We start from the raw sequence: 15,114 nt of genomic DNA on the forward strand, positions 1-15,114 counted from the left end.
GCATTCTTTTCCGTTTCCGCTGCTCTTCTCGTTGAGTGCGCTTCGCTCTCTTTCCTGTACGCATCGCGTTTCGTCGCCGCTGTCGTCCAGCCACCCCCCCCCTCCCCCTTCAAGCCCTCACCCTCACAGACACGCACACAGACACACATTCCCATCACATCATACGTCGCCACACCCTTTAGCTTTTAGGCTTCACACGAGCACCTTCTTTGGGGGAGAGGGAGGGCGAGCTTTCCTTTAGCCGGCCTGTGCATGGCAGCGGCTGCGTGCGCGCGTAGCTGAAGCTGCGTTTTGGGTTGTCGCCTCGTTGGCCCGCTTACTCTGCTTGTGAGCCTGTGTGCGTGTGTGTGTTTGTGTGTCTTGCAGAGTCGCTGGATGAGGAGTCGAGGCGGGGGAGGGGGCCTCAATGAACATCTTTCGCGGTATTCAGCACTACTTCTCCGGCGGCGGCGGGGATCTGAAGCAGCTGCTGGACACACGCGTCTACGTGTGGAACATCCCTGCCGGTAGCACGACGCTGACAGATCGGAACCTGCGCGTAGGTCGCTCGACGACGCGCTCCATCGAGTCCACCTGCAGCTACCTCGATAATGCGGAGACGAATCGCTACATTGTCTTCAACTTCTCGCCGCTCATGATGGAGCTGGTGGAGGGGTGCCGTTGCGGGCAGGTGCTGGACTTCTCGAAGCAGTCCGTGGAAAACTACGGCCTGCTCATGGAGGTGTGCTTCACAATTCGCAAGTGGGTGTACGCTGGCGACACAGGCGGCAGGTCACCCGTGGCGCCGTCCGCGCCGTCGCCGATCGGTGGTGCAGTGTCGTCGAGCCGGCACACGCACACGCACTGTGCTGTCCTGGCCTTCCTCGAGGAGTCGCCAGCAGTGGCACATCCGAATTACGCGGCGATGATTGGGTCGTGCTACCTCATCTTCTCCGGCTTCCCCACGTACACAGGTAGCGGCACGCTCGACTTTGTGGAGAGAGAGCTCGGCATCCCCCGCAGCGTCTACCATGCGCCGTCACAGGAGAGCTACATCAACTACTTCCAGCTGCTCTTCGAGATCCCGGTGCTGCCCAACCCGAAGCGGCTCACTCTGACACGCGTCTCGTTGCACAACTTGAGCTCGCTATCGAAGAGCAAGCTTGGCCTGCAGCTGGACAGCGCAGACGGCAAGGCACCGCGGCTCTTCAGCGACCCGAAAGCCTGGCGTCGTGGCGACCCCTCCACGCTAGAGGTGTACCTGGACCTGAACGAGAGCGTGCTCGGTGACTTTGTTCTCAACGTGTTCCTGTACGATGTACAGCCAATTCACAGCGACAGCGGCGGCGTGATGGCGGGGTCTTCCCCCTCCGTAGGTAGCAGCGGCCTCGTCGGTGGCGTCCTGCCGTCGTCAATGGACGGCTTTCAGGCTCTGTCAGCGGCGTCACACGAGAAGGCCCTTGTTGGCCTAGGAGGTGCCGCATCGCTGCCGACAACACGGTTTATCACGGGTACCTCGAAGGAGAAGAAGCTCGTGCAGAAGGGGCGGCTGCTGCGCCTCGCCTTCAGCACTATCTTCATCCACCAGGCGACGCATCGCGTACGCGTACGGGACATGGACTACGCGGCTGCGAACGCATTGCCAGACGACTTCTATGCACAGCTGCACTTCAGCGAGTGCGCTCCAGCCGACGCGGACGAGGACTACGTGAGGCAGATTACCCAACGCGTAGAGCAGTCGCCGCAGCGCCAGATCATGCTCTCCCGGCCCGACCCCCGCGACCTCCTCGCATCCGCTGGCGCCGGTGGTGGCTACCGATCCTCTAGCCGGTACGCCGCTGTTGAGGAGTGCCGAGGAGGCGTGTACTACCGCAGTGACGGGACCAGGTGTGGCGGCGGTGCGAGCATGGACCCGCGCGTCCGCCAAGAGCGGTCGCTGCCGCTGACCGGAGCCACCATGCTGTACCTCCCCACCCCCTTGCACATGGAGAGCGAAGATGAGCGGCTCTTTGACAATGAGGACGACGTCGCGGAGTCTGAGCCGACGCTGGTCCGGGTGGAGCCGCGGCAAGGCACCGCCGCTCGGCCTCGCCAGCCCACACCAGAGCGCATGTACGGCGGTGGGTACCCAGTTACATCTACCCCGGCTGCGGACATGCAGGAAGCATCGCCGGCACCTTCCTCATATGCGGCAGCGCCACCACCACACCCGCCGCCGTCGCTTCCGCCCCCACCGCCACCACCGGCGAAAGGCATTCCGTTGACGCATCTGGACCCCTCCATGATCACCGCAGGAAACTCGCCACCACCGCGCGCGCCACCGCCGCCGGGGGGGTTGCCCCCACCGACGCCACCCTCCAAACTCCCCCCTCCGAGGCCGCCGCCGGCGCCCCCCGCTGGTCTCCCCCCCACCGCGCCCTCGGCTGGGGTGCCGCCACCACCGCCACCGCCAGGACCACTGAACAGCAATGCACCGCCACCCCCGCCTCCGCCGCCCGGCCTCCCGGGCAGTGCAGCGGCTGCTGCGAAGCCGAAGCCACAGTACACCGGGCCGCGACTCAAGACGTTCTTCTGGAAGAAGATTCCCAAGCCGAGCGGCATCTGGGCTGCGTCGGACACCGACGACGTGCACCGCGCTGTGATCGACGATTCCTTCATGCTCGAACTCTTCAAGGTGAAGGCCGTCGCGCAGCCGAGCGCGGCCGAGGCAGCGGCGAAGAAGTCGGAGCAGGAGCGGCGCAGCCGGTTGTGCAGCAACGTGTTCACGGGCCAACGGTTGCAGAACATGGGCATCGCCCTCAAGCGCGTACAGGTGCCGGTAGAAGTCCTGTGTAAAGCCCTCATCACGTGCGACAGCGCCGTTCTGCCGCCAGAGCGGCGGGAGACGCTGACGGCGGCGCTGCCCACCACCGAGGACGTGACGGCGCTCACGGCTGAGAAGCAGGCGGGACGGGCGGTTTGGACGGACGTGGAGACGTACCTCTACACAGCCGCGACGACTGTGAAGGATGTGCGAGAGCGGCTGCAGCTCTGGACGGCTGCCGAGGAGCTCGAGGACACCGTCCAGTCCATCTCGAGCCTGCTAAGCTCCGTCGACGCGGCCGTGTGCGCCATCACGCGTCGCAACGGCCGCTTTGCCCGCATGATGCGCATAATCCTGGCGTTTGGAAACTACCTGAACCGTGGCACCCCACACGCCGACGCCGAAGGGTTCCGCCTGGAGAGCCTCAGCCAGCTCAACTTCGTGAAGAGCTCAGACGGGAAGACGACAGTGCTGATGGCGCTTGTCGTGTCCCTCATGGACAGCGGCCGGGGTAGGAGCGAGCGACGAGGAGGAGGAGGAGGCGCCACGGGCGCACCCGGCGCCGACAGTGATGCTGATGACGTTCGCGACGTTCTGCGCTTTGTGGAGGATGTCAGCTGTGTTCGCGCCGTGGCGAGCAGCCCGCTGCAGGACATGGGGCAACAGGTGTCGCAGCTGAACTTCACGCTGCAGCGCATGCGGCGTGTCGTGGAGGAGGCCAAGGACACGAAAGCCTGGTATGAAAAGCGACTCCCATCCGTGAAGGCAGAGGAGTTGCTGGATGCCTTGCCGGGGCTGCTCACAGAAGCCGTGGACCGCTACTTGGCCACGGTGGGGCAGATCGCCTTGCGATACCAGCAGCTGCGCGATGACGTGTCGGCCATGATGGCCACCTACGGCGAGGACCCCAACGCAGACGAGACCGTCATTTGGGGCTACGTGCTACAGTTCAGCAAGGACGTGCAGCGGTGTGTAGACACGGTGACAGCAGCCCACCTGACGAAGCGACGACTCATGGGTATGCCGGAAGCGACGGAGCAGACGCAGAGCGGGGTCAAAGCAGACGCCGCTGTGCCACCATCCCCCAGCGGCGGCGTACCGTCGCCAGAGCCGCAAGGCGGGGTGCGGCAAACGCGGCTGCCGAAGCTCGTCGATGACGACGACAGCGATGACTAGGGCGGCCGGCTGCGTGAGAGGTGGCGAGTGCACACACGCACGCCCACAGAGAGAGAGGATCGAACAACTTGAATGCGCAGCAATGCGGCCCAACGCATGAGGAAGCGAGGAAAACGACCAAAGAAGAAGCGGAAAGGCGCGTAGTTGAGTGCGACCCATCAACAGGCACACATACACACACACACACGCATGCACGCACAGCCACGCCACATGGCACAAGCGAACCCTTTCCTCTCTACATGGTGTGCGGCACTGCTCGTCCTCACCTCTCTCCTTCCCTTCCTTCCCCTCTCCGTCTCCGTCACTTGAGGGTTCTTCGTGGAATCTACTGTTCCTGGTTTTTTCCCGTGTACGCCTTGCACTCGGACTGTTGCACGCCGCGGGTGCGCTCATCTGTGAGCAGCCTCGACTTGCGGCCCTGCACACCGTCTCAGGTGGAACACACGCGTGCATGCATGCTCACGTGCGTGTGCGCAGCACTACTCTGCTCTCTGTACTCTCCATTTCTTCATGCATCATGCCACCTCGTGCGGCGCGTAGCTCGAATACAAACTCGGTGAGTGTGGCCGTCAAGAGACACCTGTGCAACGCTGCCGCCTCACCGGTGGCCGCCGCCAGTAATGGTCGAAGAGCGAGGGCAACCATCGTGGAAATGCCTGCATTGGAGGCTGACGCCGCCGCTTCAAACCAGTCCTCGTCACGAGTGTCGCGGCGTCGGCGCGATGTGGTTCCGCAGGAGACCCCGGAATGGCAACGGATGGCGTTAAAGACCGCCGCCGCCGCGGCATCCCGGAAGTCCCGCGCCAGCGCTGCGAAGAAGACGAAGCCGAATGGACGGCGAAGGGGCCCCCCAAAGGGGAGGGCCAAGTCGGACGAAGATGAAGACGAGGCGGCACCCGCTGCCGAGTTATCGTCGCAGAGGGGGGAGGAGGACGCGGACCACTCCGCCTCGCACGCTGAAATCAACGCGAGCAGCAGTATCAGCAGCAAGCGTGCCAGGCCTCACCGCGGCAAGGCCGAGAAAGCGGCAGGGACGCCAGCGCCGAAGCGAGGGCAACGCGTCCCCGTCGCGGAGCTGGTGTGCCCACGCTGCAGGCTACGCATGGACCACTGGCCCTTCTGCGGACTGTCAGGTGACGCGCATGTGCTGCGGGCACCGCCATCAGCCGCCAGGGAAGAGGACGAGGCGCGACCGAAGGAGGCAGCCGCAGCGGCCGCAGCACACTAGGCCGTCGACGAGCGGCGACTGCCATCAGGAAGGAAAAGACTCGAAAAGTAATGCGGGCACTCTGCGAAAATGTGTAAGGGTGTCGTTTGCGTGTTCGCGCGTGCGTCTGCATGTGTTCCTTGACGCTCATCGCCGCGCATCACAGCACTTGTGACGACGCTCTTTCGGAGTGCGGCTGCTCCCTTGCAGCCTCCCATCCACCAACGGTCACCACTGTTCTCATTGCATAGATAGATGCCCACGCATCCCCTTGGTCGGCATTGTTCTCTATCGTGCTGCCCAACTCTTCTCCAGCGCTTGAGGGGGAAGGGCGCGGGAGTGTCTCCTCCATCCACTCCGGATGTATCCCTATCGCCCATCCCCACGACTGCTGCATCGGTTCCATTTCTTAGGTGCCGCCTGTGCGCAGTACAGCGCCACCCCCTCCATCCCGCCCTCAGTTGCTTGCTCTCTTCCTCTCTGCGTGTGTTTGTTCGTCGATCTCCTTATAACTCCGTTGGCACTCTTCGAAAGACAGCACAAGCAACAGGGAGCCTTCCGGTGCACAAGGAAGCCGTGGGGTTGCGAGAGGCCACGGCATTGCTGCCCGCCTCCCCTCCCACTCCCTCATTGCTTGCTCACGAGCTGCATCTGCTGCGATGACGCTGGAGCACATGGCCTTTGTCTGCCCATGCGCGGATGTGGTTGTTCTTCCCCCGGCACCTCCGCCTGTTATTCATTCGCTTCTGGCCATCTCTCCTTTCTTTTTTCTTCTGGTACACTACGTATGCGTGGCGTTTTTGGTGCGCACCCTCCCACCACCTCCTCCTCCCCCCTCCGACGATGCACTGCTGTCACGGCACGTGCCCTGCGACCGACAATGTGCCACACGCGCACTGAAGTTGCGTGTCCTTACGCAGAGCAGAGAGCTACACCAACAGCCCTGCACTGCACTGCACTGTATGCATGTGTGTGTGTGTGTGTGTTCATCTGCCTCACAACGAAACCTCACTTTTCTCTGCTGCGGTTGCTGCACTGCTTCTCATTCCTCTTCGCCGCTGTTGTCGGCGCTGCATCCGTCGTTGTCCTCCACGTGGAGGCGGTAGCTGCAGGCCAACGCGGCGGAGCGGCCAACTTGGCGTGTGTGCACTCGCGTGAAGAGCGATCAAAGGGCGCCTTTGCGGGTGCTGAAGCCGATTCGCCTGCCTCGTAGAAGCACTCGGGAGGGCGGCATCGGTCACCATCACCACCATCGCGCAAGCGGACAATAGCCTAGCCTGCGTGGACGATCAACACGCATCAGATCGGTACACAAGCAGCGCTGCCGCTTGCGTTGGAGTTTACGGCTGTTGCTGCTTCACGGCATCCTCGCTCAGCTCCCCATCCCCCCCCCTCGTGCTTCTCTTCTCAGTTTCTTCTCTGTCTGACGCCAGCGGGACTCTGTGATGCAATGGAACGTCGGCGTGAAGCCATGGCCCATAGCCGCGTTGAAGCGACCGTGACTGCTGTGGTGGGCGAGATGATCGCCAACGCCACGAGCACGTCTGCCCCCAGCTCCACTAAGGCCTCTGCTCCCTCAAGCTCACTTCAGCCAGAGGCTGAGAGGACGATAGACTCCGCCATTCTCTGGCTAGTCACCGTCTTCTACTTTTCCGTGAGCGCTGCTGCCCTGGCGTACTTCGTTGCTCGCTGGCGGCAGCGTGTGTACGGGACCGATCGCGTGCTCCTACGTGGTGGATCCGGGGCGGATGGTGGCGGCGCTGCTGCCCAGATGAGCGCTGCTAACGAGGGTCTCTTGGCCACCATTAGTGCTGTGATTGAGCGGGCGACAAGCATCACGGCGCTTGCCGGCGCGGCGTCGTGGCAGCGATCGGAGAACGCACGGCACCGCAGAGCCAGCCAGAGTCCTGGCGGTCGTCACCGCGGAGGGGGTGCGGCAGCCGGGGGCGGACGCAGTCGAAGCTGGTTGGGAGGACTCGCCCCCTTTCTGCCAGGGTCGCAAGCGCGCAGTGCAGCGGCGAAGCGGAACAAGCAGAAAAGTGATGATGTTCACATCGATAGCGAGGCGTTGCCCACCGTGTGGATCGATGGAGCTGGTGCAGGCGGAGCGATCCATGGAGCCGCCATCGGCGGCAGCGCCGTCCCCTCCAGCAGCATTGGGCCGACCATGACAGCGCGCGATCAGCAACAGCAGCAGCAACGCGGAGAGATTTAGCGAGAGAGAGACGTACGCCTCTCCGCCTGGGCTGCTTGCCTGGCACACGCGCACAAACGCGCAGACCTCCCTTAGCTTTGGCTTATGCATCATGGAAGGAGGCAGCGCTGCATACCTCGTCCGATTCGACGGCGCGCCCACGTGTGGGGAAAGGGTACGTGTGTGTGTGTGTGTGTGTGTGTGTGTCCCGGAAGGTGTGTGCCCGGTTGAATGTGAAATCTGTGCGTGCCCCAAGCTGTCCCCCACGCCCCCGCATACACCTCACTCTGCTCTTCCCGCCTTGTTTTACTTGCACCGCTGCTGATGCGACTCTGAACGCGATGGCAGACGTGACTTCTTCAGTCCTCTCCTCTTCTCTGATTTCGCCGTCGCTCTTTGTGTGTGTGTGTGTATACGTGCGTGTGTGAGGTGCGTTGGCGTGCACGAGAAACGGAGAAGAGGCGCGCGTGAGGACCGGCGGGAGCCAGATGCCGGTGTGAAAGCGAGCGATAAAACTGGTGCTGCCGACTGCCGCGACGTGTGCACGCTGCCACGGTCAGCTGGCGCTCGCCTTCCCTTCTGTTTCTCTTTTCCCCATGGCGCGTGAGCGCTTGTCTTCGTCGTTGACACTCTGCGCTCTTGCCCGCCCTCCCCCTTTACTCGCACTGCTTTCCGTTTTGGGCCCCATCGGCCCTGCACACTGGACGTCGATTTCTTTCGAGGATCTAGCTGAACCGCCGACAGCATTCCTGCCCCGCGCCGCGCCGTGCCGAGCACACGCATACACAAGACCAGCATGGCCAACGTCGAGTCCCCCGACATACCTTTCGAGTCCCAGCCAGGCAATGAGAGTGGGCTAATGAGGGAAATGCTGCGGCCGACCCCTGCGACAGCCGCAGCGATAGCGGAGAACTGTCACAGCACCGTCGATGCGATGGCCGCCGCCACAAGCAGCCCCCTCCTCCCCATCGCTGATAGTGACCCGTTCGCTCTTCTGTACTCGACCCCGGAGAATCAGCCGTTGTCTCTTGCGAGGCGCACCTACGGCACGGAGTCACTCTTCCAATACTACGCCTTGCGTGGGTACAAGGAGGTCTTGAACGAGGCAGCAACCCCCGAGGCGGCGAAGGCGGTGCAGGCGTGCCTGGAGGGCGGCGTGGCAGCGGCCGTGGCGCAGCACCGCCTCAGCGACAAGAAGAACGTTCCATCGCTTAATACCCACGTCATAGACAGGTGTCTCGTTAGCACTGCCGCTGCCGCCGCCTCTCCTGATGCCTCCACCGTGGCCCTTGCGACAGACAGCGCTGTCAGCAGTATCGTGCCCCTGTACGTCCCTCTCCGACCGGCACAGACGCAGGACGTTATTTCCAGCTTCCGCACCCAGCGAGCGGATGAGACGCGCGCAGCAGCGGAGCAGAAGCGCCGCGAACGGCTGCGGCAGGTGCCTGAGGCTGCCGTCTACCTCGGTCGCTACTACCCGGAGGGCTGCTACATCGTGGACGACGTGCGGCTGCAACTGACGGAGGAGAAATCCGAGCTCGTGGCGAGCTCCGGTGCGGCCGCAAAGCCCGGCGCGCGCAGTCCCCTTTGCACCTCAGTAGCGCTGCTGACGCCCACCGCCCCCAACCGCGGCAGTCGCGCCTTCTCCAACCCCGGCCTTGGCCGCCACTCCGCCGTCAAGACGGCCGACAGCCTCTCCGCACCGTCGATCGCGTCGCTGCTGCTCCGCACGCCGCAGGAGGTGGCTGCCACAATGCAGATGCAACAAAAAAGCCGTCATGCGCTGGCGGACCAGATTGAGAACGCCTTCGTGGACGCCTTCCACCTCCGCGATCCGGCGGCGGCGCAGCGGCAGCGCGACCGCGAGTCGATGGAGGCGCAGCGTCGCTCCATGCAGGCGGCAGCGGCGCTTCTGGCCAAAACGGGAGCCGCGGCCGCAGCGAAGAGACGCGTGACCGTGGGTGCCTCGAAGAAGGCCGGCGGCAAAAAGAAAAAGTCGAAGGCGGCAGCGGCGGCGCCACCAAAGCGCGAGGGCGGCGTGCCCGCCAACTTGGAGGTGTTCCGCACCTCGCTGCTGCTTTTATGCAACGAAGACGGAGCCGTCACGCTGGACCAGCTACGCGCGCTGCTGGCAAGTGTCCCTTTCCACGTCGGAACGCTCACTGCGACCCCCTCGGCCGCCTCGGCGGGCGTCGCTGAACGTATTTTTTACATCATCCACAAAGGCACGCGTGCTCCCAGCACTGCAGACGCCACCGACTTACTGCTCGCTGTCGCGTCTGTCACTACTGCCGGCAGTGGCGGTTCGCTGTCGCGGCAGGGGAACGTCGCCGGCGACAACCTCATCTGCACCGCCTCCTACGGTCCAGGGAACAGCTTCTCTCGGTCCAGCAACGCCCCTGCCGGTGCACGACGTGGCCCGGGCGCTAATGCGCCGCTGGCGGCAGCGGGGCGAACGCGGCCGCCATCCACGTTTTCCCCGCTGCACGTGAGCAACGCAAGCGTGATGTCGCCGACCACGGCCGCAGCTGAAATGGGCGGTAGCACGTCCAGTGGAGCTCACACCCCGAAAACGCCGTCGCTGACGACTGGGGCTGCGTCCTCGTGGAATGAAGCGGTGGGTGCCGGTAGCGTTGGGAAACAGCCACTACCCCACAATATCCCGGCTGACATGCATGATGGATGCAAGTGCGTCCTCGTTGTCGAGGTGCTGGACGCGCTGGATGCGCTTCTGAACAGCGTCGAGACGAAGCTTGTCGTGCGGTGGGAGTGCTTCAACGTGCTGGCGGTGGAAGGGAACGGCTATATTCACAAGTCGCAGCTGGCGAAGCTGCGGCGGTGTGCTTACCGCGACGGCTCGGCGGCAGAAGAGCAGGCGGCGGTCACGGCGTCCATGGTGAAAGCCCTTAGCGACGTCTTCACGGTTGTTGCGACGGAGGAGGAGGCCGCCTACCTCAAAGCGAGCAGAAAGCGAAAAAAGAAGGGCGGCGCTGCAGCCTTGGCGGCACACCAGAGCTCGCCGATACCGTTAAGCGTCATGCGTACGTCGCACATGGACTACGCGGTCTTCTGTCGGTTCTTCGACGAGATGCCGCTCATGGCAGCCGCCTTCGCGCACGTGTGGCTGCCCCTTCTCCTGAACGGGCGCCGGCACACGGCAGCGGCGGGCGGCGCGATGGTAAGGCTTTCGGATGCCTCCAAGCTCTCCATAGTCTCACCCCTACCAGGCTTCACGGCAGGAGCGACGTCGCTGATGCCCCCCTCCCCCGGGTCATCGGTAGACGCTGCAGGTGAAAAGGACGGAGAGGAGACGATTGGAGATCGCTTCTCAGCTTCGTCGCAGCTGCAGCGGAGGCCAGCACCGGCCGCAGAAGACGATCCCAATGCGTCTCCTCTTGAGCTCCTGGGCAACACAGTGGATGCTCGGCAGGCGGCGGTGCGGCAGCTGGTGATAGACCGGCAGGAGAAGTTGCATCAGGCCTGCGACGCCGCGGAGAAGGAGAAGCTAACTGTTGTGCAGAGCGATGAACCTGGCAGTGGCGGCACCTTTGCAGATTTGTAGAGCCATGTGCTACATCCCTGCCCCTCCCCCTCACACACACACACACGAGGCCTCGTCGGCGACGCTGCTGTGCGGCTGCCGGAGAGGGAGACGGATACTGGACGGTTTCGGTTTTCACATGTGGCGGTAGCCCGCACAAATAGCCACACCAGTCACCTTCACCCTGAACTCTCTCGTTGCGGTCTCTTCTCTTCGGCGCTTGTGCCTGCTCTTCATGTAGATGTCCATCAGGGCATGTCTTTGCTCGTGATCGGGGATGGTGGCGGGCAGTGTTGAAAGAACGCCTTCCTTCCTCTCTTCCTCTTCCGCCACCACCACCTTTCCATTATGTATAGCCGTAGAAGGGAAAAGCCTCATTGAGACTGCTCGTCTATAAAGTGGCGGGTCTGTTGGAGCATGTACAGTGCAGGCCTTTGACCTTCTTCCTCCCCGCCACCACCAACACACGCACACGCACACCTACCCCTTTCGTTTTGTGTATGTTTGTGCCATCACGGTTACCTTCTCATTGTTGGCGCCCTTCGCATTCAGCCTCCACGTCGATGTTGCATCATCACTGTCGCATCTCACAAGAAAACGGGCAGCGGCAGTGGCCCTCACTCGCCTGTACCTCTTCTATGACGCATCTCCCACTTAGCGACGTCGCCGTCGCTCGCTCTCTCTCTCTCTCGGAGTACAGGTGTTTGCTGGGGTTCTCGGTGATCCTGTCGCGAATGTGTTTTGGTGTCCGGTGTTGTCTGCTCCCGGCGGCAGGCGCAGGGGGGTGCCTATCCGCTCGCTTCGATTGCCATCACACCCGCCCGCTCACCGCCCGCCACTCCCTTGTATCCTTTCCAGGCCACCACCACAACCTCTCTCTCTCTCACAGCAACCTTTTCTTGTCGGCCTCGCCGTGCGGCATGCATCGTTCAAGCACGGCGAGAGAGAGAGAGAAAGGGTGGGGGGCGGTGAGCAATGCGGGTCGTGGTTGTGTGGCATGCGGGCTGACGGCCTTGATGACTGTCACAAGACCGCGACGAAGGACGCGAAGGGGGGACAATCTGTTTTCAAGTGAACAGCCGAGCCCACGAAGGGCGCGAGAGGGCGTCGACTCTTCCATTCGAACGCATTCTGCGTAGGGGATGAGGAGGAGGGAGAGGAGATCGGGGGATGATACACGCTGGCGCTTGCGCGCGTGTAGGTCATGCTTTCTGAGGCGGTGTGCACACGGCATGCGGCAGACACGGCTTTCTCCCCAGCCACCTCCATCGCTCCTCCCTCTCTCCGTTCGCATGCACACTCACGCATCACCTCGTATCTCCTGCCCGTCTGCTCTCCTTGTACGTGGAACACGCACACACACACACACACACACACACACGTACACACGTCTTGCACAAGCCAAGGCCAGCAGTACCGCAGCAGCATCCCTGCACGTGCATCCACGCTGAACGAATGCCCTACTACGAGAACCGCCTGTACGGCCCCGAAGAGAAGCCACCATCACCACGGCAGTTGCGACTGCCAGTAGGGTTAGCGTCACCCACGCGTGACGCTCGTGCGGAACAGCGCTTTATGTCGTCGTACAACGACAGCGACGTGGCGGAGCGGCCCATGCGACTCAATCGTCATATCCCCTCCCCGATTCTGTCACCGATCCCGACGAGCCCCGCGTACTACTCGTACCGCGAAGGGAGGGACCACAGCTCCAACCTCCGAGCAGGCGCCGGCGACGCGCAGCAGCGAAGGTGGAGGGGCGAGCGGGACCCATCACGGCGTCCTCCGGTGGAGCCCGTAGCGGGCCATAATTCATCCCCGAGGCACCGCACAGCAGAGGACTTCCTCAGCATCCCACGAGCTGCGTCGTCGCCACGTACGCCGCAGGCCCACGCCGGCTCTGCGCGAAGTCAAGCGTGTGCTGAGGTGGATCCGGTCACCGAAGAGCAGCAGGGTGCCGAGAAGTGCACAAGTGACGAAGATCTTGTTGCCTCAAGGCCTCGCCCTGTAGCGGGGGACGCGAGGGAGCGTCCATCCTCTGGAACGAAGGCGTACCGCAGTGCGGCAGGCGAGGATGTCGTCAGTGCAGAGCCCGCAGCTCGTACACAACGGGTTGCAAGCGACAGTGTTAGATCCGCACACGACTCACGTCGCGTGAGGGGTGCGCATAGACACGAGGATGAAGACAGCGAAGGCTGCAGCGCGCTCTCGGCTGACCCTGAGAACTGGCGGTCGCGGAAGTCGTTGCCCGCCGGCTGCGTGCGATGCAACTACCGTCTTCCCGAGGAACTGATCGAATACCTGCAGGAGACGTCGATGTACCGGTCGGTGCCACGCCCCTATTGCCCGGAATGCGGCGCTCGACTCGCGCCCGCTGTCAGGGACACCCGTGGCGACGGTGACGACAGCGTCTATGACAGTCCACGGTTACCACCGCGTCCCAGCCCACTGCGACGGCGAGAAAGCCGCTCAAAGCCCGTGAGCGTTCCTCAGCAAAACTCCCACGAAAGGCGGAGCAGCTCTTCGGAGTCAAGCGATACCGATATAGACGTGCTGGATGCCGGCAGCAGCTCCAGCGATGACCCAAAGCACGAATCGCAACCGTCGCGGGAAGCGCCGCCGCAGTTCTCCCGCCCCAAGCCCACGGCCGAGAAGTCCGTGCCTCCCCTACCACCTTGTCATCCTACAACGCCAGTGCCACCGCCCCGCGGCGTACCGCCTGGAGACACCGACTGGACGCCCAGGGAGAAGCCTGTCATGGTTCTGGCTAAGTCGCCATACCTCACCCTTGATTCCTTGCCCTGCAGCCTTGATTACGTCACGAGAGCGGCGGCGCCGAGCAATGGCCGGTGTCGAGGCCCGGAAGGCATCAGCACCCTCAGCCCAGACGGCATCGCCGCTCCGTGGGTGGTGGGGGGGTGCATAGCGTGCTGCCGACAGGCCGGCGCCGGTCTCGCGGGAATTTGTTGCTGCGCCATGCCCTGCGTCCTCTTCCGCGAACGCCAGCAGCTACTCCTGCACAAACTGCGCAGTCGCTACATCTGCTGCGCCGGTGCCTTCCCTTGCTGCGTTCCACCGGCGTCGCTGCGTCCGGAGCTGTACTACACGATAGGGCCCGATTACCTCTACAGCCCCGCCTTGTACGCTGCGGCTGGTCGATATTGGGATGGTGTCCTCGACGCTAGCACGGCAGTGTCTCAGCAGCGGCACTGGCATGGCCTATACACGGCGAGCAATGATAAGGGCGAAGGGCGGGTGACCTCATCACACCTCGCCGGAGGTGGACGGGCGCCACTTGCCACCTTCCGTTCCGTGAACGGTGTCGCCTCCCCCGCCTCGCTTGTGAGCCCGCGGACGGGCCTTCCACTGGATGGCTGCTACTCAAACGTGCCTTTCTACCAAAGCGGCAGGCCGTCCACCTGCTGTGCCACCTCGTCGGCGCCCGCTTCAGTGGGCACAGGTTGCTGTGGCTGCATCAGCTGCGCCTGTGACAGCACGCGTGGTTGCTGTCTCTATTGCGCGCACCCCACCGCCTACTGTTTGACGTGCCCCCTGTGCTGTCTGTGCTGCGAGATGACGTGCTGCATGCCGTGCGCTCTGTGGGCGAACCGGCTCCTGATCCGCCAGCATTATCACCTCGTCCCCGACACGGCCGTCGACGGAGGGGCGGTGTGCTGCTACACGTGCTGTGTGCAGTGCTGCACATGCTTGTGCACGCGGGCGCACGCCCCGACGATGGCCAGCGCCGCCATAGACAAGCGCATCAGCGGTACTGCCACGCCTGCAGCAAGCACGGCTGAGGCTGCCGCATCACCGACGTCCCTTTCGTGCTGGTTTCAGCTGTCCACCACTGTCGCCGCGTGTCTGGCGGCTGTGTGTTGCTTGTGCCCCTGTGCGGCCTGTGGGTTAGCGCAGCAGCGAGATCAGATCCAGCGGCTGGGATACCCGCTTGTCGTTGACGTTCCTCCAGAAATCGACATGATGTAGTAGGACCTTCCCGCACCTCTACCTTTCCCCCTACCTTCGCGCAGGCGCGTCTGGGCGCCTGCATCGCTTGTACGATAAGGCATTGTTTGCCTTTGCTCCCTCCCCCTCCTCTCCCGTCCCCTCCCCTTTTTTCTGTATCGTCGCCCCGCACACACATACACACACATGCATGCATGCATGCCACCCGTGTGCCGGCCGTGTCTCTGTTCTCCGTTCCTCCCTCCCTCCAT

The 15,114-nt window shown here is 63.3% G+C and overlaps 3 protein-coding genes across 3 annotated transcripts; all 3 read left to right on the forward strand.

Moving 5' to 3' along the window:
* Window positions 1–406: 406 nt before the first annotated feature.
* On the forward strand, window positions 407–3,958 carry LINJ_24_1130 (putative formin; the record flags this gene model as incomplete). Its single annotated transcript, XM_001465902.1, has 1 exon — window positions 407–3,958. The coding sequence occupies one exon, from the start codon at window positions 407–409 to the stop codon at window positions 3,956–3,958; it is 3,552 nt and encodes a 1,183-aa protein (XP_001465939.1).
* A 5,154-nt stretch (window positions 3,959–9,112) lies between these two features.
* LINJ_24_1140 (conserved hypothetical protein) lies at window positions 9,113–10,921 on the forward strand (the record flags this gene model as incomplete). Its single annotated transcript, XM_001465903.1, has 1 exon — window positions 9,113–10,921. One exon carries the CDS (start codon window positions 9,113–9,115, stop codon window positions 10,919–10,921), a length of 1,809 nt encoding a protein of 602 aa, XP_001465940.1.
* Window positions 10,922–12,475: 1,554 nt separating this feature from the next.
* On the forward strand, window positions 12,476–14,884 carry LINJ_24_1150 (conserved hypothetical protein; the record flags this gene model as incomplete). Its single annotated transcript, XM_001465904.1, has 1 exon — window positions 12,476–14,884. One exon carries the CDS (start codon window positions 12,476–12,478, stop codon window positions 14,882–14,884), a length of 2,409 nt encoding a protein of 802 aa, XP_001465941.1.
* Window positions 14,885–15,114: the final 230 nt, after the last annotated feature.

Source organism: Leishmania infantum, chromosome 24 (assembly GCF_000002875.2).
Source record: "Leishmania infantum JPCM5 genome chromosome 24".
Classification (NCBI taxonomy): domain Eukaryota; phylum Euglenozoa; class Kinetoplastea; order Trypanosomatida; family Trypanosomatidae; genus Leishmania; species Leishmania infantum.